Below are 26,690 nucleotides of genomic sequence, written 5' to 3'. Positions count from 1 at the left end.
CGGTACGGAACCCTGAAAATGATAAAAATATGATCAAATTACAAACTCTAGGCGAAAACTAGTTCTTACAGTCAGTCCAAAGTATCAAACATAAGCGAAAACTGGTCTGGTCATACTCGTATTTATGTGTAATATTCCATCGTAATTGGTGTCCCAGCCACTTGAAAATATTGTATATTTTAATACCAATACGATTGTTGTAACAGGTGTTACAGTTGTTGTGTGTATATCCAGAAATTAACAAGGCTTTATTCACGACGTAATATTTTATTGTTCGTAATATTGCGAACTAAATTTTATTACGAACTTGAAGTGGTAGCTATTATGGTTTTTTCGCGACGAATATTTACTATTGTTAGTTTATTTGTTATTTTCTTATTAACTGCCTTAATGAATAATTAAGATTTCGTGATATATAATATTATTTTTACACGTAGGTAAATGAAAACAAAGACACTTATCATTAGGTATAAAGTTAAAAAAACTAGCTATATACTTAATTTACTCAACTTGTGTAGGTAATTCAGTACATATACAAGTACACAGTACACTTCAATTTACGTTGCTGTCAGGAACACATTTCAAACCAAACGCTACATTAAATTAATATATCAATTAATCATTTTACTCAAATTTACTTAAAGTAGACAACTAGACACGTACTTAATAGCAGCTCAGGTAGAGAATCAGCAAGACAATAGATTGTCGTTATTTAAAAATAACCGACATAGCTATAAATAAGCAAATATACTATACTAACACAGTTTACATTGTTTTTCGTCATTGTTTGTTATCTGCCAGTTTATTGTTATTCTCTTGCATTTCCTCCGTGTTTACGAATATGCCACTTGCCTTACCTGTCTGTCCACATGTGCAATGCGAGCATTAATAATTACCTATTATTTATTTGCGGCGAATAAATAATTTGCGACAATTAATCTGCATGTGCTAAATGACTCTTAGATGCGAACACTGCATACATTAATTCTATTCTCAACACATTTAATATATATACCCATCATAAATATTTAATTGTTCTATAAAATAATAGCACTAGCAATAACCGAGGGTTTACCCGAGGAATTATGTTTGTATGTTATATTAAAGTGGCAAGAGTTCAACACCAGAGCAGAATAAATTTGATGACAAAATGTGTGTATTTCTGGTCTGTGATATTGATGATACCTGTAACACATGGTATCATTCGATGCGTAGTAATCCTGTAGTGTTAAGTACTCGTAGATTTAATCATATTTACCGAAATTACAATATTTAACGCATAAAGAATACACGGACGGTATTTTCGCCCCCTCAATGTAACTTTAACGTCAAAGTGAGTGTGAACAAAGCATAAAAACTTTATTTCTATAATAATTCACTTATTTTATAACCAGTCTCAGCGTCAATAATTATAATCACTTATACCTACACTTATTATCATTCTATACAAATTGAACGTACCTAACGTTATTTATAAATGTTTGTGTCAATATAAAAAATAGATGACTAATCATGCAATAATATTTTTATGTGCATACTCAAAGCTAGCGACGCGTGAATAAGTAATTACTATTATTATTTAAAATGAGTTTATATTGATTACAGGACGAGACAGGACGACTTATGAGAAGAAATATTGTAAGGTATGCTATCCTGGCATACGTCATAACATTGCAGAGGGTTTCCTTGAGGGTGAAGAGGCGGTTTCCGACGTGGCAGCACGTCGTGGACTCTGGTAAGTGCGCAGCACATATCAAGGTCCAAGATTACGTTATGAAAAGCCGAAATCAGTTTGTCTCTTTTCCAGGTCTTATGCTCGAAAGCGAACGTAAGGTGTTCGAAAAAATGGACGGCAAGAGTCCTATGTCAAAGTACTGGATGCCGCTGGTGTGGGCGACGAATATTATAAATCGAGCTCGCAAGGAAGGCTTGATAACAAGTGACCACATCGTTCAGACCCTTTTGGTGGAGTTGTCCGACATCAGGAGACGGCTGGGTGCACTCATAGGGTACGACACTGTGTGCGTACCTCTCGTCTATACACAGGCTAGTGGGTCATTACTTTTTATACTTATGTGTAAAAAAATGTTAAAAATAAATACGAACCTTCAAATTATATACCTAAAGCTAAAGAGTAAATCAGAAATGGAAATATTTAATTGAACATAATAATTCAATTGCATTTGTCAACATCGTCTGGACACTTCACATAACATCTACAAATGCGTCATGTTTATGAAGATATAATAATTTTCTTCACTATAGTTAAGTCCACAAAGTCATTCAGGTTTACGGTAGCATCACTCAACTGCGCTTATCTGTTGAGACTCAACGTCGTAAGCCATTACTTCATGCACAAATGATTTCTGCGTACCTAAGTCTCTCGTATTAATATTATATTTACATAAAAGGTAACTTTATAATTTATGTCCATGTGGATGTTCCGTGTTATAAAGGCCATTAAATGCCTTTTCGTAAATTATTTTATTTCGTTTCGCTGAGGTACCTATAGGTATCTAGATATATAGATGTCAAAAGGAATTAAGAAAAAAGAATTCAAAGATTTTGACCCAGAAACAGCTTACCTTACAAAGTTACCAATAAATGTTGCTAATTATTATATTTATTTCCATTATTAATAGTTATATAATAATTACTATTAATTACTAATATTCAGTAGATAGATTTGTAACGAAGATCAGTCCAGAATTATGGCATAAATTCGAAAATTCTTGTTTTATTTTTGGGGTAGTTTTACCGAAATATCATTTACAATACCTAAATACACTTCATTCATTCAGTTAATTCTTACCTCACGCCTCACGAGGCACAACTGCGGCAACCTCGTCTTTAACTAGGTACGTGAGGTTACAGAGTTGTTGTGGCGTCAAAGCTAATAGTTTGCTAAGATAACGCCTAATCATCACAATTATCTGGCCATGCGGGCGATCAGGCGAGGACTCACGCCTGCGCGCACGTACGTACGTATAGTACGTGATGCTTATGTCGAAATACGAATAGTGCGACACCTAAAGTGTGTCAAACAACAAGTGGACGTAAATACAGGAAATGGTACAGGGTATGAGTGGTTTAGCGAGGTTTGTAACCCGGGAATTTGCTGCTCTGATAGTAGATTAGGAAATAATCCTCTTATATGAAATTTTGCCGCCCCTTCAAACGTGCCATCCAGGGCGCAAGTTAAAAAAGATCTTCCCCTACTACGCCTCTGACCCAGATAATACATCTTAAAAAATTAGACTGTTAATCTCACAACAGTCATGATTGTAACCGTCCGCTTAGAAGTCTGTAAAATTTACCACAGTGTTCAGGGGGATTTTGAAAAATTTGGATCTTTTTAAAAATTACATACTTCATTAAAAGTTTGATAAATATTGCAGTGGTAATGGAACTGTTGGCTGAAACGTAACAATAGGTATGAAAGGGACCTTTCGACCGCTACTGAATCTGGCAAATTGTTTAGGTATAATTCATAATTCGTAAGTAAATTCGATGTCAATAATTTTGAAGGCGGTAGAGCCCTTTGTGGTTCGACTCCGGCGGCACCACCGCCACACATATTTCTGTTTAATATCAGCATTGTTGAACGCTGCTGTATTCTAGTTACGTCACGGAAAAGTATGTCTCCCTTACGATGGGTAAGGGAGACATACTTTTCCGTGCGCGCTCAAAGCAAAGCGCGCTCAAACTTAGTCCTCAGGGGTAGCAGCCCTAGTAACTTAGTCCCTAGGGACTTCGCGGAGTGTCCCTGTAGTACCGGGACCAGAATAGGGCTACGGTATCCCCTGCCTGTCGTAAGAGGTGACTAAAAGGCGGCTTTCGATGTTGCGGGCGGCCAGAGTGGGAGCTCGAACCGCCCGGTAAGCGACCCCGGGAAGGGCGGCGGTATGTGTGATCGCATACCGTCGTACGCACCAGACGGTGTGGCGAGCGTCAAGCTCACCTGGGCAGAGCCCGAGGGCACAACGCGCTAAGAGAGATTCGGTTGCGTTCCTTTGGAGATCCCGGAGCTCTCTACGCAGCGCCGAGGACGGCCACCGGGGGGGTTTTAGTGCGGTAAGAATCCCCCATAACCCTGCGTCGCTCCCACGGCACCGGGTACCTTTTGAAGGTTTCCCCCTCGTAAACAAAAAAGGGGTAGCAGTACGCTGCTACCCATTAGATTCTTACCTGCGATTAGCCACAGATACGTCCGTGGCTAATCGCAGGTAGGAATCTAATCTTATCTGGGGTTAATTACATATGTCCACGGGCGCCAGTACCACTTACAATTAGGTGAACTGCATGCTCGTCAGCTACTTCTATATTATTAAAAAAATAGAAAGAAAAGAGACATTTCTCGCCTTTCAGCAGTAAAGTTAGGTGTGTCGCCGTAGCGTCACAGATTTCTGTATTAGCTATTTGCATATTCTAATTTATATACTGTTAGTACCTACGCAACCTACCTGTGTGTCAATTTCACACTTCGGTTCAACAATTTCGCATACACATACATAATTATAATCTGCTTTACGTATGTAATGATACAATAGTATAGTATCTAAAATATGTTTGTGTACACGTCTACAGTTCACTAGTTCGCTCAACCGAATTAATAACCGAATTACTGTTACTAGACCGTGGCACTTGTTTACACAATTTTCACGTGTTTTTTTTTTATTTGAACGTTTTATTATTTTTCGATCGCTTTATTATTTTACATATGTTAGAATTGTTTGTGTGGTAACTGATAAAAGCATATATGTCTTATATATGCCTTGAAAATCTTCTTCCAATGAATCTTCAATCCAATCTTACTTGGAGTTAATTGCAGATGTACATGGACAGCAGTAGCCAGTTACCATCAGGTGCAATGCATATCGTCTAATACCCTTAGGTATATTATAAAAAAATGAATCATTTTTAAAACGGACTACCTTCAGGTTTTAAGATTTTTTTTGTCGGTAGCCGAAAGACTTAGTTTTTGCTTTGCGATATTCTATTTTTAATTTCACACAAATTGTCTAACTTATTGACGAAAAGTCCTAACGATGAGCTTAAGGAAAAGTTTTTTCAATTAACAATCATAACAGTCGTTTATAAATTACTTGTATTAATATTTCAGGTGGTGACACTGGCGCTGTATACGTATTTCGTTGCAGCACTCATGGGCCGACAGCTCGTGCCGCCTGCGCCAGGAAGCACCTCCAAATATGAACCAGACGTATACTTCCCCCTGTTCACAGCTTTACAGGTAAAATACAAGCATTTAGTATACTTATCTCTATAAAAATCCCTAATATATTTTGTATTAAAACATTCCTTGTGAGACATGCTTTCAAAGAACCCCAAATCCATCCAAATTTGATTCGTAGTTTCTGAGAAAATCGCAGACATATACATACATAACGGACGAATACAGAATCTTCTTTTTAAAGTCGGTTAAAAGTAACGTCTGTTTACTTATAATTATAATTTATCAGAAGTTCGCACTGACAGTAACGTAAGAACCCGCTTTAATAAAGACGTGATGATATTTATAGATGATTGAATTATATATAATCCTTCCTTCAAATGATCTAAATAGTAAATAATCTCATTCAAATATTGACAAGCTACTAGGCTTTTGTCTTATACCCATTATTTATTTAAGTACTGATAAGTAGAGTTAAATTTTGCTCAATGACCCAGATTTATAGGAATTATGATGACAGATTTATGTATCATAAATAATTCTTGTGAAGAGGGTAAATGTCATAGTAGGATACGAATAAACGGAATTTATTGATTGACAACCAACAAACTTAGCTCATAAAATAACGTATATTTTAATATAGTTCTTCCTAAAAAGCTGATCTAGATGAAATAAATGAATTAACAAATAATGCACAAAATTTATATTTTACTTATAACACTAACATTTAGGCTTTAGGCTCTCTTTTACGATCGAAAGAATCGAAGAACTTTTTCAGAGTTACTAAAGCTGCATTCTAAATAGAATTAGCATCTAGCGAGCCATCGTAACATAGATTAGTAAAGATAATTCGCCGCCTTGAAATTGAATGAAGCCAAAAACGGCTTATTAGTAAGTTCTTTTTTTGAATTCTTGACAAATAAAACAATTTTTTTGAGAAAATTTACGAATAAATTACTAATACTGCGTAATTTACATAATATTACAGTAATTATTTCAAATATTTTAGGGACATTTTAGCACGGAGACGTGGCAAAACTTTTTTACGTAACTATTTTAATTCTCAAAACTGGGTACATTTTCTTGTTAGGAGTGAGTAATCTTTACTAATCTATGCATCGTAATTACAAGTTATTGCCACAATACTAGACGTCTTCCAAATAACAAACTCTGACAAAAACAATTTCGGTCCAACAGAACACGGTCATTGCACATTGTCACACAAACAAAATTCATACACACAACCCATGCACACATAGACCCGCGCGCACAAATAGAAGAAATTATCTAGGTCTACTTACGGTACCTACCTGTATTTTTGATTGATCTCACTCGAACATCCCATCCATTATACATTTTTTGTCCATTCCAGTTCTGTTTTTACGTCGGATGGCTGAAAGTAGCAGAAGTACTCATAAACCCCTTCGGCGAAGATGATGATGATATTGAACTGAATTGGCTTATAGACCGACACATCAAGGTTCGTATGAATAGTATGAAGAAGACAAACTTGTTTATTTGACCTTCCAGTCGGGTCTAAATGACAGTAATTGAGAGATTGTTATCGATATCCTCGTGCTATAAAAATTGTACGAACTTACAATTGCTATACGATCTTACGACCCATAATTATGACTATGAACGGTTCTGTGAGCTCAGCTTTAGCGATCGACAATTAGGTAATCGATGAACGTTGGAATAAAATTGACATGTTTTTAATTCTGAACTTGTTTTGTGAAGGACATTTTATAATCTAAATTGAAAAAAAATATTCGCGTGTCGTGTAGCTATTTAAAAAAATGTATTAACTTTTATTTAAATTTGTAAGCATCTACTAGTATCCTAATATGAAATTGATTTATCTACTTATAGTTTCTGACCACGTATTAATGTAAAATGTTCAAATTCAAATCACTAGTGCAAAACTCGGAACATTAATCCTTTGTGGTTGCGTAGGTACTTATATTCCATAAAACTTCACTGAGAATTGGTGGAGAAAAATACATATTTACGAATTGATGTGGCTCCGGAAAACATACAGCATTGTTTTCCCTCTCGGCACATAATATCGGTTTTATTGTTATGTAAAACCGTTATATATCTAATTAGCATCCATATTGGAAGTCACAAAAGTCTCAAACAAATTTTAACTTCTGCTATCCATATGATGACCAAATTCGACGCTTTAACGAGTCCTTGAAAGCACGAAAGTGCGCATTAAGTTTAACCACTTTACCCATCGAATTCCCGACCTAGCGCGATGTTGTTTTTTTTGTTATTACAGTAAATAGGAGAGGAACATGCAATCCACATGATGGTAAGTGGCTACTGCCGCCCATGGACATTTGTAATCAACCCCAGATGGATAAGAGGACCCTAGGCCGACCACAGATGCGCTGCTACCCATGAGGACTAAGCTGTAATGCCTCGAAAAAGTATGTCTCCCTTACCACACCCTTTATACCAGAACACAGCAGCGTTTAACATTGCTGTTATAAGGCAGAAATAGGTGTGGTGGTGGTGCCGCTGGAGTCGAGTCACTGAGAGTTCTACCACCTTTAACCTTTAACTTTTATTTAACTTCGTAGGTCACTTATCCTGTTTATCTAATCTAGACAAAGTGGTTGTTCAGTTTTGTCTATGGTTCTACGTATTAATTATCTGTCGTTGGTATTAATTTTAATCTTTAGGATTAAAAGCATAGAGATTCTAGTTTGAATTAGTTCGTTGTAAATCGTCGTATTCGTCGTGTCGTTCGCGGTGGTGTATGCCGCCACCGGGATTTTAACTTGTTCGAGAAGCTTCGGAGTCGTCGGTCGCGTTCGCGCATTTTGTTTTAGTTATACTCCGAAGTAGAAGCCACTATTCGTATTCGTAGCGTTTCTTTTAAATTCGTATTAAATTCATTGTTCGCGGTGCAACGTGCTGTAAGGTCGACTGTAACTGGTAGACCATTCCGAGGTAAGACTAGCTAGCTCGAGCTTAGGGTGAGTTGTGGGTGCCTTATACCTAGTACACCGACCCTATAGCACTTTGCATCTTATTTTCGTATATACAGTGCACTTAACTTTCTTCGGGACACGATCATCCTGTCCATTGAAGAGAGGAACATTCGGTTCCTTATTTGTTGTAACGGCCGCGGAAATCTTAACATTTTTGGTCTTCGCGCCGAACAGTGGTTAAAATGCGCCAATTGTTGTTCAGACTTACAAAACAAATACTCTTATCAATTTCAGGCAGCCTACATGATAGTAGACGAAATGCACGAAGAACATCCGGAATTACTGAAAGACCAATACTGGGAAGAGGTAGTGCCGAAAGACCTCCCGTATACAGTCGCCTCGGAACATTATCGCCGCCACGAGCCGCCATGTTCCGCTGACCACTACAAAGTAAAGGCTGAAGATGCAGTTTACGCCAACGTACAAGCTCCCAGGAAGAGTCATGACGAAACTTACGCAGATTATGTAAGGTTTTATTCTTTCTTTACGCAAATAGTTATAATTACATTTTTTTCATGATATGGGAGTAGCAGATGAGAATGCAGTACACCTGATGGTAAGTGGCTAGTGCCGCCTATAGACATCTATAATCAACCCCAGATAGGATTAGATATTCCTATCTGAGGTCAGCCACAGATGCGCCGCTACACCTATGGACTAAGCTGGAATGCCTCAGAAAAATGTCTCCCTTATTACACCTTTTAAACATAGCAGCGCTTAACAACAACAACAATAGCGCTCCTATTTTGAGGCAAAAATAGGTGTGGCCGTGATGCCGCCGGAGTCTAGCTGCAATGTCACCAGATGTTCAATAAATGCTCATAGATAATTTAGAGTTGATTATGGAAATCTGAAGATATTCCAATTTCATGAGATAATACATTGCTAATTGGTAAAGCCAAAGGTTTTTAAACAACTTACTGGTTTTTAGTGTATATGGTATGTGATCCCTGCTGCTCGTAGTCATTTAATCGTAGTAGTTAGTTTTGAACATAAAACTACCTATCGCTATTAGTTAAAGTATTGTGACACATATTGATATATTGGTAAACATTTTCAGGAGAGTGTAGACACACCGTTGGTGGAACGCAGAAAAAACTGGTTTCAAAGGCAGATCTCACGAATGGGTTCAGTTCGGTCTGCATCTACCGCCTACTCGTCGGGCGGGTTGTTTGGACGAAACCGACACAACTCAGTTGTGTACTCGAGTCCGGAGGCCGGGCAGCCAGCCGCTCCGCCGCCCCCGCACCACAAGATGTCTCTGTACGAGAGGCTAGTGGGACGCAAGTCAGGCCGGGGACAGCACCGACAAAATTCTAGACATGGTTCGTTTATATTATTTATGTCCAAAATATTGTAATCTAGAATGGCGAATTTAACGAGCAATAACATGATAGTGGTTACCAAGTCAGGCCGGGGACAGCATCGACAAAATTTTAGACACGGTTCGTCTATATTATTTACTAGCTGTGCCCCGCGGTTTCACCCTAGTTTAAAAGAAATAACGCGGGTGAAACCGCGGGCCAGAGCAAGTTCTTAAATATAAGTAGCCAAGTTACTCCTTATTACATCAGCTACCTGCCAATAAAAGTCCCTACAAAATCGGTTTAGCCATTTCAGAGATTAGCGAGAACTAACAGACAGACAAACAGACAAAAATTGAAAAAAATGTTATTTTCCTTTATGTACCGTATGTATATTCATGTAGTAAAAAGCGGTTATTTCAATATTAAAAACAGACACTCCAATTTTATTTATATGTATAGATGTCAAAATTATTGTAATCTAGAATAGCGAATATAACGAACAATAACAATATCATCCTATGATGAGAGTTCACATGATGTCAGCCACTGTGTTCTTGCTACTCTTGATGACTATTGCTAATGTCAATATTACGGTTTACGGACGGACAGACGGGCAGACAGCAGAGGCTGATAGTAATAGAGTTCCGTTTTTACCCTACACTCTTGCTTACACTCTTGGACTAAAATATATATAAAATATATAAAAATATATATAAAATATTTAAATAAGATTTCTCTTCTGACTATGGGTGTACCCGACTTTACATAATATTTATTGCACAAAGCAAAAATGGTTGAAATGCTTAGTTTTATTTATTTAAGTAGGCATATGAATTATACACTAAATTCTTTCTTTTTCAGGTGGTCAGAAGACAAATGGTTCAATCCCAATAACATTACGCAACAGACCACGCATACCCACACCAGATGTGACCAAAGAAGTAATGGATCGCGAGAATCGACTCGCTATGGGCATGCAAAACATGGGAGTCATTATGGCGCATCAAGGATACCAGAATGAAGTCCCTGTATTGGGAGCCTTGGTTCTCTCGCCGATTCAAGAATTGGATAGTGGATCGGTGAACAACACGTTGCATGCCGGTCAGCCCGGTACGACGGCGCTCGCACAAGCGGTGTTATCGCCTAGTTTAACGTCGGGCATGACCCCAATGCTGGCTGCTGCACCCGTAGTGTCATCGGCAGCCCTTTCCTCGATTGGAGTATCGCAGCTTACCCTAGTGAATGGCTCGGCACCCTCCACGCCGAGGACGGACCGAGGCATGTCCACTCCTCCGGTATCCAGAGCTACGGTGACCGAGTTGCCGTCGGATCGAGACAGCGAACACAGCGGCACCGGAACTCCACCCGAATTTACACGAAAACCCAATGGATCAAAACGAGGAGAGGTTTATGTATGAGCTATATGTGATTAATAAGGAAATTGAAAAGTGACCTTTTCAAACCCTATTTTAATATTTACCAAGTAATTAATATTTAATGTAATTTTGAAATTGTTCAAAGCAATTTAACATCTAATGGCTCGAATAATTCAAATAAGGGACGCATTCGCCTAAGTATTGTAATTAATATCGAAAATAAGACGCAAGAGGATATTTTTTATTGTTTTAATTATTGTATTATAAACGATTCGTCATATTTGATTTTGTTTAAGTGACAAGATATGAATGTGAGTACCTATTGTCTGATACAAAATGATGACAATATGTAAACAATAGGACTTCTTGGCAAATTAAAAATACATAAACCGTGGTTACCGTAGCCGAATGCTGCTATCGCGAAATATTTTTATGAAGATATTATATTTTTAGTGTAGAAAAATGTCACGTAACACATTAAGTAGGTAAATCTAATAGATATTTCTGTGGAAGCCCTCAGACATTTATAGATCTTGTGATATCGTATGGTATATCTTAGACCCATATGTTACCTCATAAAAGATATGACGAAATGACGAGTATGTATTTCGAGAAAATAAATTTTAATTGTAGTCTACATTAAAATACATTTTATTAGAATTGCTTATTAAAAGTTAAAGAGAATTGCTTATTAGACAACTACCAATATTTATTAGCGGTTCTTTGTTGTTATGTTTTAATGAGGAATGGGTACCTACCGACACCGTCATCGACGTCCGTCATGGATAATGATCATGTATTAATTGCGTGAATCGTTACCTAATAAAAGATCCCAGGATAACTAGTGGTGCTTATGGAAATGTGATTGATATTTTGTAAAGAATCTCTATTTTGAAACAGTGCTTTATCGAATTTAAATTTAAATTTGTATATCGATAGTCGAATAAAGACCTTTTTATTAATATACTGAATTTATGCACAAACAGGGATTGAGTTGTATAATAACTTTCTATAAAATAGTTGAACGGATTACTTCTTTTATTTTTTTCCTTCCCTTTTTCATAAACCACAAGAGAATAATGAGTCACATTGTGTGTTAAATTGCATAATTTAATATAACTGTGATTATTATTCGGACCGAAAAAACAGGTCGCCCGAATGAAACCATCACTGAAATATGTATTTGTCGGTGAAAAATATAAATTTTCATAATACGGGTGTAGACATTTTTTAGAGATCTATTTTAATTGATAGCAGTGGATGTATAAATACGTAAATAAATATATGAATAAATTTAAAATCGTATTTTTTATACTAAACTATGATTTTATTTTTAACTTTATTAGATTTAAAACATTTTTATTTTAATTTTGAATTTTACCGCCGAAACACGTATTATCTATCATGGCGTGCGGATGACGTCAGAACACAGAACACCTATACTAACGGAGCGTCAGACGTCAGACCCCCCGATCGCAGCTTTTAGTTTGACAACCGACATTATGACAACCGTAGAACGCTAAATTTCTTGAGCTGCAGTCGACCCCCAGGTGGTTGGAAGCGTCTGACCTAGAAGCTCACGCGCAAATGGTATGCTGCAAGGTGGACGAACATGCTAGGACGTGATTTTCCTGAGATGAGTGTGAGAACCCTAATCAGCACGGTCGTACATACGGTGCGCCAACAGGGTCACAAACTCACCCAGCGACTACATGCATAGGTCTCGCGCCAAATCCTCGTTTCTGACATAGCAACCTGCTCCAACCATTTCTCGTAGGGCCAAGTTCTTCTGTGCTTGAAGACACGCGCTGTGACTTAGATACCAACGCATACCATATGTTAATTTTTGATCAATTTCTACTTCACAGGGGATGTTCTTTTGACCGGCTCTTCCCTCCTCATTCCCATGAAACATCAAATTTGACAGGTCATAAAGAAAATGTTAAGTGAATTTTTATAACCATCCTCCTGTTTTATGAATTAATATCGAGATAATAAGATTGTTTAGGCCAAAAGCTTTAAGAATTACACATTGTTGTACATTATTTTGATATAAAACAAAGAAACAATGAACATACAATAAAACAGCTAACTCTGCGCAATTAACTTCTTAGTGAATATGCTCGAATATCGCTCTAATAATTTAATAAAGTTATAATTTTATCATACTATTTGTTATTGTTTAAGTAGTAAACAAAGTACTTTTATTTAATTATTAATGTATTTTTAAATCTGGTATTCTAATATTTTTCTCCTGTGGTATGAAAAGTGAAATGTCATGTTATTATCGATCGGCGCGGCTATCGAAATCGTCGTCTCTGCCTACGAATTTCTTGTGGTTTGTTTAATGGGCTTCAATTCCATAATAAATTGATAAGATATTGTTCTTTATATTCACTCGACATAATCTCCGTATTTTGTTTCAGATTCAGAGGGAGTGAAAGATTTAGGAGGTATGTACATACTGCATTTTTTATATACCTATATAGTCATATCTTACTATAAAATATTGTTAGTGAAAAAAGATTTCTTAATATACAGTTTTTATAACATATATTATTGAAAAAGTAAACAATTTTTCATAAATAACTGATTGATTAGCTAAAATATAGATTTCATTGTGTTAACATTTTGATGAACATGAAGCAGCCATTTGCAGAGAGCACCACCCCCACCCCCTTCATGTCTAGGTAACGCACTTAAACGAATATCCTTAGAATCCAACTATGTAATTGGAGAAATATTGCCTATTAGTTTGATTACCAACCATTTGTTATTCTTGCTGTTATAAATCATATAATTAAGTTATTTTTAATAGGATCTAATTTTGGTATTAGGGTGTGGCCATTTTCTATACACTGCATTCCTCCACGACATGAAGCTAAAGTCTTTTGTAAAATATAATGCTGAATCATAAACCATTGCATTGTCATCAAACAATTGGATTGTTAACAATAATATAAAAAAATAGAATCTGCTGCATTATTTGTATAGAGATTCATTTAGCAAGTCATCTTATATCCTGTCTTGTTTTTAATTCCGAAGACTTTGATGTGAGTCTATATATAATACCAAGGAGTTTGAAATGGAAGGCAGAGACATCATTCAACTACTACCTTTCACCCATTTCTAGCGGGAAGGAACTTTGTGTTTCATTGAAAAAGTGTAGAAGCCTGCTGACCGTGGTAGTACTCAGAAGTGGGAATGAATCTGTGTTCTATATTGAGTTGACACACGTCCAACGGTAGCGGTAACTATTTACCATCTGGTGCACGACAAGCTTGATTTCTACTCCAATCTTACAAAAACAAAAGACAACAGCACATTTATAAATCGTAGAACTGAGAAATAATTAATAATATAAAATAATAAAGGATATCCAAAACAATACTTTTACCACTACATTATGATATTCAATCTGCTTCAAGATAGTATCATCATTTCAAATAAAAACATACAAAGTTGATGTTGGAAGTTTATTGTGCCCTTTATATATCGTGATGAAATACAAAATGAGTTGAAAGTGTCGTTCGTAAAATTGTAACATTTACTGGAGTAACTTCAAATAAAATGGAAACAACATATATAGGCTAACCCGTTAACTGGTTACATACCCTATAGGTATACATTGTAAATCATAATAGTATCAACTCGACAAAATCAAATAATAGATACTTCTGCTAGACCTTGCTTCAGTTTTCCTATAATATCCGAATAGCTTTATAGAATAAGAATCTTGGTGGTGATAGAACCCTTTAAGTTCGCCTCTGGAGGCACCACTGCCACACCTATATCTGCCAAATAATATTTTGATATGAAACAAAGATGTAGAGTAGTGCTGCTTTGTTCTGCTTTGAAAGGTGTGGCAAGGGAAAGGTACTTATCTGAGGAGGATTGAATCTTCAGGGGTAGCAATGTATCTGTGGGTGGAAACCTACTCATATCTGGGGTTGATTTACTATTAGTTGGACTGTATGCTCATTTGCCATTTCTATTATTATAAAAATAAAGATGATTGAGCATTCTGTGTTTCACTTTTGTATACCTGTTTTTGCCTCATAACAGTAGTGTGAAGTGTTAAGTAGTGTGAACCAGTTTGATGGGTGTAGTAAGGAAAACATACTTATTCGAGGCGTGTCTACTTAGTTCTTGAGAGTAGCCATGCATCTGTGGTAAACCTCACATACCATGGTTCGTTACCATCAGATGCACTGTGTACTCCCTTCCTATTTCTACATTGTAAACAAAACCCTCAAACCTTCCTCCTCCTCCTTGTGAAAAGTGTGTGTTTCCAAAGTGACAGTGTTGGTTTCAAAGTATTTAAAGTGATATAAGCCGTAGTGTTTGGACACTGATGGTGCCATTGTTTGCCTAACAATCAGGATAGTTATAAGGTTGTTGGTGCACTCTATGTTTCAAGTTTGGCTATACTGCTACACCTTTTTGTTTTAAAGGATTTCAAAGTAATAAGCGCAGTTGTGTTTTGATTCTAGTGGTTCCATGTTTTCCTTTCATCTGTATTGTTCTGAAAGTGGCAAAGCATTCTTTACTTTAAGTCTGGACACACCTCTACACCTTTGTGTTTTAAAGGATTTCAAAGTTATAGAAGCCATTGTGGTTTGTAACCCCTGGATAGTTCTGAAGGTGATAAGCATTCTATAGTTCAAGTCTGGATACACCGTTACACATTTGAGGTTTCAAAAAAAAAAATCTAAATATTTTAAGCCATTGTGTTTTGATGCTGATGGTTCTATTATTACCTCAAACATCCGGATAATTATAATGGGGAAGGAGCATTCTAAGGTTCAAGTCAGGATACTCCTTTTGTTCTGTCAAAGGATTTCAATGTGGTACAAGCCATTGTGTTTTGACTCTGTTTGGTCCATTCTTCCTTAAATATTTGGATATTTCTGAAAGAGACTGGGCATTCTGTAGTTCACATCTGGACACATGTCTACCTATTTTGTTGTGCCAAAGAATTTCTATGTGGTAGCACTCATTGTCTTTTGACTCTGATTGTTCCATTCTTCCTTAAACATCTGAATAGTTGTGAAGGAGACGGGGCATTCTATAGTTCAAGTCTGGACATTCCGCTATACCTTTTGTTATTTTAAAGGTTTTCAAAGTAGTAAAAGCTATAATGCTTTGATTCTGATGGTTCCATTCCTTCTTAAAAATCTGGGTAGCTTTGAAGGAAACGAGGCATTCTATAGTTCTGGATACACCGCTACACCTATGAGGTTTCTAAGGATTTCGAAGTGGTTTGTGTTGTCATTATTACTCCTTTTCCTGAAGGTTCCATTATTATTCCTTTTTCTGGCCAATAACAGGATTATCTATTTATGTGTTGTCTTAAAGTGTGTGGAATGATGGACACTTACATGAGGCTGTCCAACGCCAGCGCTCTACACCTCCAAATCTAGCCCTAATCTGTACAATAAACAGTGGGAAAAACATTTTTTGTCTTGGAAGACTTACATTTTTCTAATACTATTATTTTTATCTTTTCTAGCAAGTATGCCGGACTGCAGCAAGCGGTCCACACGGCCACCGGGGGTGTCGCGCAATACGCGCTCGGCTTCACGCCGTAAGTATTTTATATTGTGATGATTACTAGCAAGGAAATTACAAATAATTACCAATTGAATGAAATTATTGGCTGGTAGGTTTTCTTTTTGCTAAACGATATCTGCTACACTAACCAAACAACACCTAATTCAACATATTCATGCTGATGACTATTATCGAAATGAATTGAATTATAATATCAATTACTTAATAGCAATTTAGTAACAATTAATAGAATATTGGTTAAAGAGATATGCCTATTCGAGGCGTTCGCATTTGATCCTCAGGAGTAGCAGAGCACCTGTGACCGACCTCAGATAGGATTCCAGTCCTATTTGGTGTTGATTATATCATTGACGCCTACTGAAGAAACAGAAAAATAATATCTTTTTTCTTCTGCCTTTTTGTATTACAACAACATTGTAACATTACTATTATAGGGTCTGTAAATAAATAAAGGTTTCTTTTTGCCATACTGCAGTTACATGTTATAAAAATTCTTATAGTTCTCATTACCTGTATATAAACCAATGCAGATATGCTATTGAACTTAGGTACATACTTGTACCCAAGCTGCTACAATTATATTCATGATTATGATCCATATTTCAAATATACATATTTTGCAATTTATACGTTCTTAGCCCACTGTACAAATTTGTTGCAGTATGCTTTGAACTTCTAATTCTAATTAAATGTTATTAGAAGAAAATGTAATTTTTAAGATACTGAATGAGATGAATATGTTTGCTTGCATTTTCAGCGGTTTTACTTTTTTTATTACTTGTATTTACATACACATCTGCACAAGTAAATAAGCTTAGCTGACATAGCAATGCATTGTATATTGGATTGACTGTATTCAATACAACCTCTACTGCTAGGCACTGGTCACTCACAATTTAAGTCTGTAACATAGGTACTGACATGCTGTTACAGTAAGTATTGGTAAAGATTGTCGTTTTCCTACAGCTAGTTTTAACCCTTTTCAACGGCTTAAGACAAATTAATTCAATCATATTTGGGTAAGAAGTGTTTAATTCAATTTGCAAAATGTGTTTATTTGTATGAGTCTCAAATTTATTATACTTGAATCTATTTTATAAAATCTCCAGATTGGTGGGTCTCGGGTGCATGTGTGGTGTGGTGTAGGTGTTAGGGTTATTTTAAATGTAGTGTAGGAGATAAAAACTTGTTTTTCCCCTGATGTTACTAGGAGGTTGCACTGAAGGGAAGTGTTCAAGCTGGGTTTTTAGACGTAGAAACTTGTTAGTTTGGTATCAATACCAACATTGATCGCTTACCGTCAAGTTTTTTTAGTTCACAGATCATAGTTAATGTTTATGTCCGTTGGCAAAATCTCATAAAGAATTTATTAGGAGAATAAACTTGGCAAAAGTAGCAATATAATTTAATAATTAGTATCAGATATAGAATTGTAATTTTTCTCCAGCCTGCAGCCAGACTGGATCTCGCTGCACCGATCGCCAAAAGTTCTGCTGCTTAAGCAGCGCTGAGATTGAAGGAAGGTTGGAATGTCTTTCCATCCGTTTGAGCTTTTAATAGCGCATTAGTACATATTAGTTAAATTTATTCAGTTATTTTAAACGCTTTGTGACGATATACGTGCCGCGTTTCATTTTGTTTTAATATTTTTGTCTTTAGCGAAACTTGCCAATGGCTTTATGTATTTTTATGTTTCAGTATTATGTGTTGAATATTATAATCTCCATTCTATAATGAGACAAGGCTTTAAATCAACGTGGCCAGTGTTAAACCGTCGCCTGTTAACTGTTAGCTCTTATACATATTCCCACGTTCATTGAGAACCTTGTCATAGTCAAACATTGATGTATTTGGGTGTTTTATTTTGATTTCCATAAAAAGCGTTTAGAACGGTTCTGTAGCTGTTTTTGACAAGAATTCCAAAAAAAAAAATCTTTTAGCGTAGCTTTCAAAAATAAAATGCAATGTTAATTTTATGATTTAAAATATGAATTAGGTATGTTATGAATGCTTATTTTGTAATATATGAGAAATTTCGCTGTTTTTGTACCTCTTATCTTTGTTAGGCCTTCCTGTTAAAGACCAGCCGAATTCGATTCTGCCGTTTGGACCGTAAGACCGGCAAAAATCTTGGGACTTTCGAGTTTTGGAATTCTCGTAAATTGATGTATGGTCTGTTCCTCTTATATCCGTAGAGGGGTTTGTGTTAGTTGTAACCCAAAAGTTTACAATGTTATTTCCGTACTCGTAGCTGATATTCGTTTTGATTTAGTTTCTTATTTTGCACTTATAAATCTTTTAATAGTATATTGTAACTGTATATCTGTGTACTACGTACGCATGCATTGGTTGATATTTTCTTGCTTGTACTATTAATTGTTGTATGTGCTTCTATTCTATTTCTCACAATAATCTGTACATTTTGATGTTTTTTTTAATATCCGTAGTTGTATTAGTTTCTTTATACTTTCTTGTTTTACATTGATATTAATGAATGGTTATAATGTTTTGCGTATATTTTGTATGAATATTATAAGCTAAAACTTACACCTTATGACATGTGGCTCTAATATAATTTTTTTGTACAAAATATGACATGACATAGTTAGATTAGGTAAGTTGAAAAGTGAGCCATTATAAGCTTTATTGATTTGTATTTAAAGTTTTCATTTTGGTGGTATGAATATTCAAATTATTTATGACTTCTAATTATTGTTTTTCCTATTTCTATAGGCTTTATGATGAAAATCATATTTTTATACAATTCGTTCTAAGTACAATACAAGGCTTTAATTAAACTACACCCTGATAAATAAATGTGAAAAATCAGCCATTGGAATATTAAATGTGAATATCACATTGAAGAATTAGGTATTTAATTTATGTTTTCTTTTTTTTTAAGAGCTTATTATGTGGCAGTTTATTCTAGTTGCATTTATTGCATACTGATGTTACATGATTATATTGATGTGTAATAGGCTAATGAAACTATTAGAGTAATTAATTAAACTTGAATTAATTTAAATCGCACAGTATTGTCGCAGTAACACTCTAATTACTTCGATAAAATCATTAGCTCTCTGTCAAAAGTGTGAAGTAAATTAAATATTTATTGATTTGTAGGATCAGCCGCCTTCAAGAGAAGATGCGGCAATACAACCGAGAGCTGCGCGACAGGGTGGTGGAGATCAGCCGCGGGGAGGGTCCGATGGACTTAGTCTTACTGACCGTCGTGGAGATGACGGTTTGTTTGCTGATTCTTCTTCAAATGGAATAGTTAAGATTTAAGCTAGAAACATATTATTGTATCTCGTGCCCTGCCCGTTTTCAGATAAAGTAATATGTTTTAGCTTTAAGAAAACACCAACACCTTTTAGATATTACATTCCACATAACCCTGGCCTAAACTAAAAAAATGTGCTGTTTATTGACTACGTCAAGTTTTGAACAAGTCGTACTATTTTCAGACTCAATATGAGCGCCCGAACCAACCCGTGAATGGAATGGCGAACGGGAATCATTCCCAGGTTTGTTGATGTAATTATGGTAGTTCTTAAGGTCGACTACCATGCTACGGAGCTCGTTCGGATAGTTAAGTATACAATAAACGCAAAAATTGTGGACGGAACATGCATGTTACTTACTCTATGGTTACAGAGCCTGGGAGATGAAGACCTGACGGCGCTCATCTCCGGCGCGCTAAACCGCTTCAGGGACGAAGTCGCCCCCAATGAGGAGAGGCCTCGCTACTAGATCCGGGGCCCACGTGAGTAACCTATTCCTAATAATTATTACTCCGAGTCTACGGCGGCCACCATTTTGATGATGTCATTCAGCAAGGGAATGGTTTTTTATGAAATGAAAATAGTCACATGCGTCAAGCCCTTCACCTGATATCTATCAGTCGCTGACTTTCACACACTTCTAAGAATTCAAATGAATCAAGATAAACATGAAGTCTAGCGCAGATATGTTGCTCTACTGCGGGTGGTGATGCACCCGAAGCTCGAATATATCTATCCAACCACCATTGATGGGATTTGAGGATGAATTTATAAGGAAAACCCCGACTGCTTTAAAATATGTTAAAATTCGTCTAGGCATTTGGACTGCAGGACATGCCAAACAATGAGATATACGCAAGCTCGAAAACATTATCCTATGTGTCTGATAAAAAAAAACTCATGTTCTCTGTTTTAAACATAAAATTGTACTTATTTGACCTAAATTGGTCAAATTAGCAAATTGTAGCAAAACATCTAATTAAAGGTCTGAGGCGGAACTTCTAATAACCAATTATTCTAAAAAAAAAATAGTATAGTCGTAAACAAAACAAAATTCACTTCTTCCTGAGATATTCCTTGAGCGCTATGCTCTTCAAGAGGGGGTGCAAAGAGAGCTCTCTTTCAAAGCCGGCTATGCATTGGCTACTTCTCTGGTGTTGCAAATGTCCATAGGCAACAGTGACTGCTTGTGTGTGTGCCCCGGGGCCCCCGCTTTCCTTATGACGGTCCTGCGTTTGTTTGTCAATACCGTTTTCTCTTTTGATTGTTTACAGATATATACGGATATTATTTTTTGTATATAACACTAAACTTTAGTGTTATCAAATTATCAATAAAAAATAACCTATAATGCTGATGGACTACTGAAGATTATTTTATGATGTAGGCAGTTGCCTACATCATACGACATGTCAAAAAAATCTTTAGTGGGTAGTTACCCACTAAAGATTTTTTTGACATGTCGCCCCCGAGGGGGCAAAATTCGGGTTGAAAGTTCGAAAATCTGCCAATTTTGAAGGAATCAATGATACAATTACTATTCTACTTACTGATAAGAAATAGATAAACTCCTGTTTCACCTATTTTCATGTTTAAAGGTGCTAGAACTCTCTGTGCCTCGAATCTGGCAGCAACCCTGCTAAACCTATTTCTGAATAACAACACTAATAACAGTGGTTTTAAGCGCTGCTGTGTTCTCGTTTGTAGGGTAAGGGATGTCTGAAATGCCTCGGAAAAGTACATATTTAGAAGTAGACATCTACTTTTCCGAGGCATTTCAGACATTACAGCTTAGTCCTAGGGCCAACCTCTGGAAGGAATTTAATCTAATTTGGGGTTGATTACAGACGACCATGGACGGTAGTAGCCACTTACCATCAGATGGCATGCATACTCGTGTATATTATAATATAAAAAACATGTTTGAAAAATTAACTTCTAAGGGTTAGAATGTTTGTATTTTAAAGTCAACAGTAAATGTATACAGAGTGAAATTTACAAATGTGCGTAGATGGCGAAATCCCAAACTAAATGTATGAATTAAAAATGGTGAAAGGATTGTAATGCAGCATTAGATTTTTAAAATCGATTTATCCAATTGGCCAATAAATGCATTTTCCTTCAGTTTGTTATTTACTTTAATTTTTATGAAAATAAAAACCTCTTAACTCTCTTTAGCAAGTTTTGTTAATTCTTATAATTTCAGACTTCGTTATCCTCGCACTGTCATAAAATTCACTCTATATTTTAATGTAGTACTATTTTATAATACTTCACCAAAAGTTAATTCACTCAATTTTTTTACAGGTTCACGCTGTCCGTATACTCCAGTGGCAGCGGAACGCATCGATGTCGTGTTTCTTATCTTATATGTATTGTAAACTCCACACTTTCTGACTTGTATTTTTCGTGATAATATTGATTTTCTGTATTTTTGATTGTATGGATTCTTTGTAGTGACTAAGAACTTCACTGTAAAATTACTAGGGCTAGGAACGCAATTGCCCAGAAAGAATCTGACAATATCTTTTGACTGTAATACTTTACTATTATATAATATGATAATTATTATTTAGTCCTATTATAGTATGTATTGTATTTTATACATATACTTTGAATTTTAATTTATTCAAATAAATTGTTTTACCCCTCCCCAATCTGTCTTTGTATTTCAAATCTACTATTGCCTAGCAATGATTACTTTTACTTTTCTTTTTTACAAAATAGAGGTAGTAAATGAGTTTTACGGCAAGCTGTTACTGCTATTTAGGTTCCATCACACATCCGTTGCTATTCCTAGGAGTTGAAATATCTTATTGGTCTACCCTCATCATGCCCTTCAAACCAGAACATAGTACTTCAAAGTGATATATTGCTATAGTGCTAATACAGGGCAAAAGTAAGTGTGGCAGTGATGAGAGAATAACGGTTTAGACCGGTTGCAAAACAACTACAGGTCTGAGTGTTACCTAAGGTAATCTTCCTTGGACTGTTCAAATCATGAGCCGCACTAAAATCTTAGCGGTCCATGGTCCTATCAGTAAACACAACTTTGCATTTCCCTTCGTTTATTTTGTGGTAAAATTACTTCATTATATATTACTAGCTGACCCGGCAATCTTTGTACCGCCTCAAAATTTATTTATCAAATATATTTCATATAAAATATAGCCTATGTTACTCGTAGATAACGTAGCTTTCGAATGGTGAAAGAATTTTTAAAATCGGTCCAGTAGTTTTTAAACCTATTCATTACAACCAAAGTTTTCCTCTTTATAATATTAAGTATAGATTGAGTGATATTCCAAATCACTGTGTTGAATACTTTTCTTACACTTTTCAATTCCCTTACTAAGCAGAGTAGAAGTAGAAACTATAAATAATGTAGCCACTCAAAGAATGCATTCGTGAAGTCTGTCCTGTCAGTAGTGTCAGTGCACAGAACACCTATACTCATAGATAATATATCTATTAGATATATTGTCCTACTGAGTACTGACGTATAATATACTGCTTAAGTCTTCTAACGGTGTGCCAGTGAGTGTCATTTAAATATGTCACAGGTCTTGACATATCTAAATGACACCTACTGACGGACTGGTATAGCAAAATTTGCTTGTTTCCAATGTAAAGAAAATAAAAATAAAATTAATATATTCGAAAAAGCTTAATTAAAAAAACATATTGGCGAATGTTTTCGAAAATATAGGTATTTTCGAAAACATTCGCCAATATATCACAGGAATCCCGCCCCACTAAGGTGGCCGTGCGTGGATTACCCGGGGATACGAACCCGGAGAGGGTTGTGAGGCGCTCAGGAGGCTTGGGTTCCCTGTACGCTTCGGAACCCATATCCCACCACAGAAGGGTAGGCCCGGGTGCGTGTTCCACGTGCAACTGGACCACATGGGGCAGGAGGAGCTCGCTAGGCTCTACAAGGTCAACGAGCTTCTCTACATGCCGGGGGTGGTCGTTGAGGCGTGGACGGGTCGAAGCGGCTTGGCGCAATGCCATAGGTGCCAAGGCTTCGGACATTCCTCATACAACTGCTTCCGGCGCCTTAAGTGTGTCCGGTGCGCGGAGGCACATGTAACCCGGGAGTGCCCTCTCCCGCGAGACGCTCCAGGTAAGTGTGCCAACTGCCAGGGACCGCACAACGCCAACGATAGGCGATGCCCAGTCCTGAGGAAGGTGGCGCGCGCCAGGAGCGTACATCTACGACCCCCAATCCCCGGCATACGCCAAGCGCGGAACGCCGCTCCCCCTCCCCAGGTACCCCCTGCCAGAAGGCGAGCGCCAACCGCTGCTATGGGACACCAAGTGCGCGTCGTGGAGGAGTATACTGGCGTGGCTGGTGCATCTCTGATGGCACCAGCCAACGCGCCGGCGCCTGGGCGCCATGCCGCCGTTAACAGGCGCCGTCGTGAAAAGCGAAAGAGACTGAGGGCGGCGGCCCGGCAGGTTCCACTTGCCGAGTCGACCCCTCAGCACATGGAAGCCGACCCAACACCCGAGACGCATCCAGCCGCGGCAGTGGCCCCCACGCCGGCGGCGCGGCCGGTGCCGGTACGGATGCAGCAGTCCGTGGCGGCGCCGGCAAGGCCGCCGCGTCAGCCCGCGCCACGCCCCGTCCGTGCCCACTCCCCAGCCCAGGCTGTCGTCGTGGAGGGCACTAGCCGACAGGGACCGCAGAGGCGGCCAAGGGTCCAGGTAACACACTTAAAGTGGCGGCAGGAGAGCTGCGTCTCTACGCGGCATATCGCCCACCGGGTCCCCAATTTGACCCGCAGGACATCCACAACATCCTGGACGGTGGTGCTCCGACCATGGTGGCTGGTGACCTCAACGCAAAACATCTGGCGTGGGGTTCTAGAGTCATCAGCCACGCGGGACGGAAGCTGTACTTAGACGCCGAGGCAAAAGGGTATGAGGTACAGGGCCCTGAGGCTCCCACCCATATCCCCTCGGCAGAGTCCCACCGTCCCGATGTCCTGGACATAGTGTTCCACAAGAACCTCCCGTGTTCGGTCCACGTGGAGGTGTTGTATGACCTAGACACACAACACCTGCCCATCCTCGTCACCCTTGGCGTGGGGGTGACGTGTGTAGAGCCCCCCAGAGCCCGCAGTAAGACGGACTGGGAGAAATTTAAAAACGAAATACCAACAATTAAATTTAGCGGCCCACTCTCCTCAACCAAGGGGATCGAGGCCGCCACCGAGGTATTACAAACCTCTATACAGAATGCCCTGGCGGCCTTGACCACCCAGATCCCTGTGGAGGCGGGTCGCTATTCAACACCTCTCCCAGCTCGTCTGAGCGAGGCCCTCGCTAAAAAGCGTAGACTGCGTGAGCTCTGGGCGCGCACCCGATGCCCCCGGGTCAAGCGTGACCTCAATGCGTTGGCCGAGCGGCTGTCTGTCGAGATGGCGGAGCTGCGAGGTGCCGCCTGGGAGATGAGGATCGACCAGGCGAGCGAGACGCAGACGTCACTTCACCATTTGAACAGACAGCTGACTCGAGCTAAGGTCCCCGTCACCCCCCTCCTAGATGGCGAGGGGCGGCGGGTCCACGCGGCAAACGACCGCGCGGAGGTGCTTGCGGAGTACATGCAAGTGCAATTCTCACCGCACCCACCCGCACCGTACGTCTCCGCGCACCATGAGCAGGTAGAAGGTAGAGTAAGGGATTTCCTTAGGGGTCCGACACCGGCACTCGAAGGGATTGAGTTTATCTCTCCCACAGAGGTAAGGAAGGCGGCCTCACGCCTACCCAGGCGTAAAGCTCCAGGCCACGACGGGATCCCCAACATGGCGTTTGGTATGTTGTCCCGAGAGGCCCTGGTCGCTCTGACCCGGGTCTACAACGGCATTCTCCGCACTGGCCATTTCCCGACCATCTGGAAACTAGGAATGGTAATCGTCCTCCCAAAACCGGGGAAAGACCGCCGTCTCCCGGGTATCTACCGCCCCATAACCCTGCTGTCAACCACCAAGCTGTTTGAGAGGCTGTTGTTGAAACGACTGTGTCCGTTCCTTAATATAAGGGACGAGCAGTTCGGATTCCGCGCCGGCCACTCTACAACGCTACAGCTCACGCGGGTTATCCATGACTTGGCATCCGAACTCAATTACGGCCGTCACACCGTCGGCGTCTTTCTCGATATAGAGAAGGCGTTCGACCGTGTATGGCACAGTGGGCTCGTATGCAAAATGATGGATACATCTGCCCCGGCCGGGCTGACACTTTCGGCTGCGTACTTCGCGTCATCCCGCCGAGCTGAGCTAGCTGCCGCCAGGATGCAGCGCCTGCTCGACCTATTACCTATGTGGCTGGATAAGTGGCGCATGGCTGTCAACGTCGGTAAGACAGTCGCAATACTTTTCAGCCGCAAGCGTATCATGCCGTCGCTGCTATGTCTCCGGGGAACGGAGGTGGCTTGGCAGACTCAAGTTAAATACTTAGGATGTAGCATCGATCGCTCGTTGCGTATGACCCCGCAGGTGGAGCACTCGATCCACCAGGCCCGAGTGGCCCGAGCGATGCTCCAACCGGTGCTTACATCCAGGTTACCGTTACGAACGAAACTAGGTATCTACAAGACCTACATTCGTTCCCGACTCACCTACGCGGCGCCGGCATGGTACGCGTTGGTCTCAAGGTCGAACCGGCAGCGTCTTCAGGCGCAGCAGAACCTGGCCCTGCGAGATATCGCGGGGGCGGGTCGCTACGTCAGGAACGACGTGTTGGAGCGCGACCTTAAAGTGCAGTCCGTGGAGGAGTTTGTGGTTCGCCTCGCTCGCTCGATGTACGAGCGGGCCGAGGCCGGACCACACTCCCACCTAAAGGGGTTCGCGCCCCTTCACGATCGACCACCTGAGGGGCGGCCGCTCCCGCGGGAGCTCCCAGGGTTGGTTCCTCCCTCCGACCATCAGGAGGGGGACTGCCGGCTTGGT

At 39.0% G+C, this 26,690-nt stretch overlaps 2 protein-coding genes across 6 annotated transcripts in view; both read left to right on the top strand.

The window, feature by feature from the left end:
- Positions 1–11,905, top strand: part of Best2 (bestrophin family protein) — a 76,255-nt gene extending 64,350 nt beyond the window's left edge. For all 4 annotated transcript variants that reach the window (XM_073074594.1, XM_073074593.1, XM_073074592.1 and 1 more), the window contains 7 exons: positions 1,606–1,735; positions 1,808–2,046; positions 5,123–5,251; positions 6,564–6,671; positions 8,428–8,658; positions 9,254–9,518; positions 10,362–11,905. In XM_073074594.1, coding sequence (XP_072930695.1) covers positions 1,606–1,735; positions 1,808–2,046; positions 5,123–5,251; positions 6,564–6,671; positions 8,428–8,658; positions 9,254–9,518; positions 10,362–10,918 — 1,659 coding nt within the window. In that variant the 3' untranslated portion in view covers positions 10,919–11,905. The remainder of the gene's footprint in view (positions 1–1,605; positions 1,736–1,807; positions 2,047–5,122; positions 5,252–6,563; positions 6,672–8,427; positions 8,659–9,253; positions 9,519–10,361) is intronic.
- Positions 11,906–13,116: 1,211 nt separating this feature from the next.
- LOC140743383 (uncharacterized) lies at positions 13,117–22,391 on the top strand. Of its 2 annotated transcripts, XM_073074590.1 has the most exons (8): positions 13,117–13,214; positions 13,303–13,329; positions 16,389–16,463; positions 17,898–17,973; positions 19,574–19,694; positions 19,918–19,977; positions 20,108–20,216; positions 22,042–22,391. In XM_073074590.1, exons 3-7 carry the CDS (start codon positions 16,394–16,396, stop codon positions 20,201–20,203), a joined length of 423 nt encoding a protein of 140 aa, XP_072930691.1. In that variant the 5' UTR covers positions 13,117–13,214; positions 13,303–13,329; positions 16,389–16,393; the 3' UTR covers positions 20,204–20,216; positions 22,042–22,391. The 2 variants fall into 2 exon arrangements, with proteins under 2 accessions (XP_072930691.1, XP_072930692.1); XM_073074591.1 differs by lacking the exon at positions 19,918–19,977.
- Positions 22,392–26,690: the final 4,299 nt, after the last annotated feature.

The sequence above is a fragment of the Epargyreus clarus genome, unplaced genomic scaffold (assembly GCF_041222505.1).
Source record: "Epargyreus clarus isolate Ecla_fem2 unplaced genomic scaffold, WU_Ecla_fem_2.2 ptg000007l, whole genome shotgun sequence".
In the NCBI taxonomy this organism is placed as follows: domain Eukaryota; kingdom Metazoa; phylum Arthropoda; class Insecta; order Lepidoptera; family Hesperiidae; genus Epargyreus; species Epargyreus clarus.
Note: the sequence above shows the minus strand (reverse complement) of the source record. Positions and strands in the feature narration are given on the sequence as shown.

Coding starts and splice junctions, on each gene's coding strand:
- LOC140743383 (XM_073074590.1), top strand. CDS start 16,394: ATGCCGGACTGCAGCAAGCGGTCCACACGGCCACCGGGGGTGTCGCGC. Junction 19,695..19,917: donor TGACCGTCGTGGAGATGACG/GTTTGTTTGCTG, acceptor TACTATTTTCAG/ACTCAATATGAGCGCCCGAA. Junction 19,978..20,107: donor CGAACGGGAATCATTCCCAG/GTTTGTTGATGT, acceptor CTATGGTTACAG/AGCCTGGGAGATGAAGACCT.